Source organism: Carex rostrata, chromosome 2, assembly GCF_964058835.1.
Source record: "Carex rostrata chromosome 2, lpCarRost1.2, whole genome shotgun sequence".
In the NCBI taxonomy this organism is placed as follows: domain Eukaryota; kingdom Viridiplantae; phylum Streptophyta; class Magnoliopsida; order Poales; family Cyperaceae; genus Carex; species Carex rostrata.
Genome location: NC_135919.1, coordinates 7358969 through 7363096, shown reverse-complemented (window position 1 = coordinate 7363096; position 4128 = coordinate 7358969). Strand labels below are relative to the sequence as shown.

The 4128-nt window shown below is 31.9% G+C and overlaps 1 protein-coding gene across 1 annotated transcript; it reads right to left on the bottom strand.

The window, feature by feature from the left end:
* Positions 1-699: 699 nt before the first annotated feature.
* LOC144550645 (uncharacterized) lies at positions 700-1531 on the bottom strand. Its single transcript, XM_078298631.1, has 3 exons — positions 1275-1531; positions 979-1190; positions 700-808 (listed from the first exon to the last, which is right to left on the bottom strand). The coding sequence occupies exons 1-3, from the start codon at positions 1401-1403 to the stop codon at positions 700-702; spliced, it is 450 nt and encodes a 149-aa protein (XP_078154757.1). The 5' UTR covers positions 1404-1531.
* Positions 1532-4128: the final 2597 nt, after the last annotated feature.

The window sequence follows — 4128 nt, the reverse complement described above, 5'->3', positions numbered from 1 at the left end:
ATGTTGTTATTTATGTCAATCAATAAAAGGGATGCATATTTATTTATTTCTCATCTTTATAATATTTTTGAATTAATCTCACAGTAGCATTGATGGCGAGATGTCATTTATTATATATTTTAGTACTTGAATATATAGTTATGATTGAAACCAAAATCCAAGACCCTTCTCTAACTTCACTAAATATGAAAAGAGGCAAAAATGATTCAAACAAGCAAAACAAATTAGACAGAAAATTAGTTGAACCGAGCGTATGAACTTTAAGAGGTACCAAAATAACAAGTCCAATTAGTACTTAGCGGTCCAAGGGGCTGTTTAGGGGTCGTTACACCATGACTTGAGGCTTGGTTAACAGAGAATCAAATTTTGAATGGTGTCTCATTCACAATTAAACTTGGCGGTTTGAAAAACTTGCTCCCTAAGCGCATCGATGATCTCGTGAGCTTTTTTAGATTTGGCACTAGTGGAATCAAACACGTACAACGTGCTCTCTCTTGCCATCAGCACAATCAATATCCAATGTAAATTGCATATTAGGTACAACATGTTATAATTTTTAATTTCTATGAAATGAAAAAAATTGAAGAAGTTATATAATATAAATAAAGAGAGATAACTAAATCCTGACGATACAGTATGAATATAATTTTTTTGTCCCGATTTTATTTCAATGCTTTCCTTATGTATTTATCAATAAAATTATCGGTCTTGATCATCACCCCTCAAAAGGGAGGCAAATGTTTTCACAGGATTCATGAAACCAACAAGCTCATTAGGAAATTCATCCTTGTAGTATTTGTGCGCATAACTGCAAATAAGAGTATAAATGTTATTATAGTAAATTTAAATTACAAGTAGTAAATTCTTGCACTATTACAATTATTAACTCACATCATGAAGATCTAAATAATTGGTCCAGTGAGCATTGTCTTTGGTGTAATCAAACACTTCAAATCATCTACATGAACGGATATGGACGATATGGGGTCCTCGCTATGGAAAAGGTCAAGTGGCAGATTGATGTCAAATGTGTTGCCTACTTGCTTCACAAACCGATCATGCAGATTCTTGAAGTTCAGACCCAGCTTGTCAAAATTGATACCCTGAAACCCCATGTATTGATTTGGTGCAAGCCCATCACTGTGAACCAACTTTCCACTTGTAGGAACTTGTAACTCTTTGCATGGTTCCTGCAATTAGAAAATAAAAAATCAACTATAACTCTACTAGTTAAAGAATTGTAAGTGAAAGAATTTGTAATTAAACATTTTTACCTCATCTGAAGATATCATATCCTTAGGCCATGCAGTGAAACTAGAACCAGCTGAGTGAAGAGTTTCCACCTCGTCATTTGGTATGGGTACAGGGGTCTCATCTTCACCCGCGACATAATCATTCACCATTACTCTCGCATGGCCAGGCAATACAGGTCTACCATGAATAACTGTGCCTTCTGGTGATGCATATATCGTCTCTACGGCCACTTGAATCTTTTGCCCATCCCGAACCAAATAGAGTTTGCATTTGCACTCTTTCTTTAATGACAAATATATAAACTAAGTAATGTACTGGTTTCTATTTGTTATTCACGTGAAATAATAAGTTTTAGGATTACCTCAATGAAATCGAAAAAATGTGTTGGTTGCACTGTCAGACAGCTCCAGTGCTACTTGCTGCTTGATTCAATATAAATATTATAATTATTTAATCAATTTAATATTATTAATTGTTTTATAAAACTTTAAATATAATGACATAATGTTAATAAGTAGTATAAATATACATAATTTGAAGTTACTAATTGTATTATAGTTTTGATCTTGTGACTTAGATATTCATGGTATTGGGCCGAAACTATAGAACATTTGGGCTTGATTTTAAGGTTCACAATTTGAGTCCAAAATCAAGTCATGACCTCACCAATACGCGAGCAATTTGGAACTTTTGAATTCCGCTTTTGATTCTGCATTCATCATAACACAAAATTTCAATGTAGGCCTACCAATTTCTATTGGGCTTTATAAACAAGTAAGGTTTGTCCAACTTTTTCTCCGATTTTCATTCAATTCATAGAGTGAGTCTATGGTACTATGCATATCACATGTTGTTATGTGCTACGGTTCTATATTTGAGTTTTCAAATTCTAACGGTCGATCCGAACCGTTCATCTTGTTCTCCATATTAATATGTATTTGGAGACCAAATTTTACATTTTTTAAAAATTTTTTACTATTTTTTTAAATATTTAGAAAATCACTTGATCTGGAAATTCTGGACCATAAATTCATAACTAATCACCAACTTGAAAACTACCTTTTAGACAATATAATTTGACGAGCCTTATTGACAAATAATTTGATGTACAGATATGATTAACAACTTAATGTGCTAAATTTATAGCAGCGACTTGATGTACATATAATTCATAACAGCAACTTAACATGCTGTATCATTTTTTTTTTTTTGCAAATAGTTATAATCCCAGTCTGCAAAATAATCGAACTGGTTCAAAATTAAAGAAGGGTTTCGAACTGAAAAGAAGAATTAGAGTTTGATTCGTTGGTACGATTCGAACCAGTTTCAAACCGAATTGGTTAGAAATTGAAGTAGGGTTTAGAACTAAAAACAAGAGTTTCTGAACTGAGTCAGACTCAGTTCGAGTTCGATTCGAACTAATTTCAAACATAATTGGGTTTGATTCATTTCAAAACCGAAGTGATTTGATTTGTTTTGAACCAAACTTTTTTTTTTCAAATCAAACTCAATTGAATCACGAGATACAAGCTTTTTGTACAGCCCTAGTCCCAAATATTGTGATCCAGCATTAGGAAAAGAAGTATAAAATTTTGCATTGTGGTACTAGTGGCCACACACTTTTTATCAGATGTCTTCCCAAATTGAAACCAAAAAACTAACTTGTTATTTATTCCGAGTAATATCTCATTAAATCCTCCAACAGTGAAACATGAGATAATATAACGGAACTATGAATCATTTCAAGGATAATTATAGCATACATCCAACATGTTTGGCACATCTTAATGATAAATATATTTATAAAAAATATTAAAATTAAAATTGTAGATGGTTTCTTGATTATTTCTATAGGGTGTGAATTTAATTGAATCAATTTTAAAAAAAGTTTGGTCATTAATTAAGGACATGTTTGGTTGTGGAGTTAAGTTAATTCGGATTAAATTTCTTACTCCGAATTAAGATAGATTAAAATAATTATATTTGGTTGGAGTTTGATTGGAGTTTGGTGGACTAAGTTCATGAAAAGAGAGAAAATTATAAGAGTAAAGCTAGTGTGTGACATGCTCACCAAGAAAGTTTGGTGAGCATAACTCCAAAAGTATATCGGATCGATGTCAAATGTCAAATCCAAACCGTTGAAATCCATGTACTTCATGAGTGATGAATATACATGCAAAATTTTGAAAGTTTCGAGTTTATTTGCTACACGGTCAAGTGGTCAAAGAAATAATAAAAATTGAATATATAAAATAACTTATAATAAAATGTTCATTTCTTTGACCACTTGACCGTGTAGCAAATAAACTCGAAACTTTCAAAATTTTGCATATATATGCATCACTCATGAAGTACATGGATTTCAACGGTTTGAATTTGACATTTGACGTCGATCCGATATACTTTTGGAGTTATGCTCACCAAACTTTTTTGGTGAGCATGTCACACGCTAGCTTTACTCAAATTATAAAATGGTGTTACTCTAACTGCGGAATCCACAGGTTAGAGTAAATTACTCCACCTAGAAATATAAAGTAACTTAATCCGAATTAACTCAAATATTACTCCATCTTACTTCTTCAAATTTACTTCTGGTTTGACTCCTCATAAATGAAATAAATGATTTACTCCACCACTTACTCCACAACCAAACATAACCTAATTAAAGTTCTTAATTAAAACTCCACCAAGTCAAGTGTATATGGGTTTATTCATAGAACCGTGCGTGGCTAATTTTATTTTAGTATTAACTTCAATTTTCAACATCTCACATACTTCGGTAGTATTCGAAAGGAGTTAAAAGGACTAAAATTTTTTTATTTTCTTTTTTTCTAAATTTTAAGGATTTATTTCGTGCAATTAAAATGTAGATAC

Bases quoted from the DNA above. Each gene is read 5' to 3' on its own strand.
- LOC144550645 (XM_078298631.1), bottom strand. From the start codon at position 1,403: ATGGTGAATGATTATGTCGCGGGTGAAGATGAGACCCCTGTACCCATA. The intron at 1,191-1,274 runs GTAAAAATGTTT...TTCTAATTGCAG, and splicing joins ATATGATATCTTCAGATGAG to GAACCATGCAAAGAGTTACA. The intron at 809-978 runs GTCCATATCCGT...TCTTATTTGCAG, and splicing joins CATAGCGAGGACCCCATATC to TTATGCGCACAAATACTACA.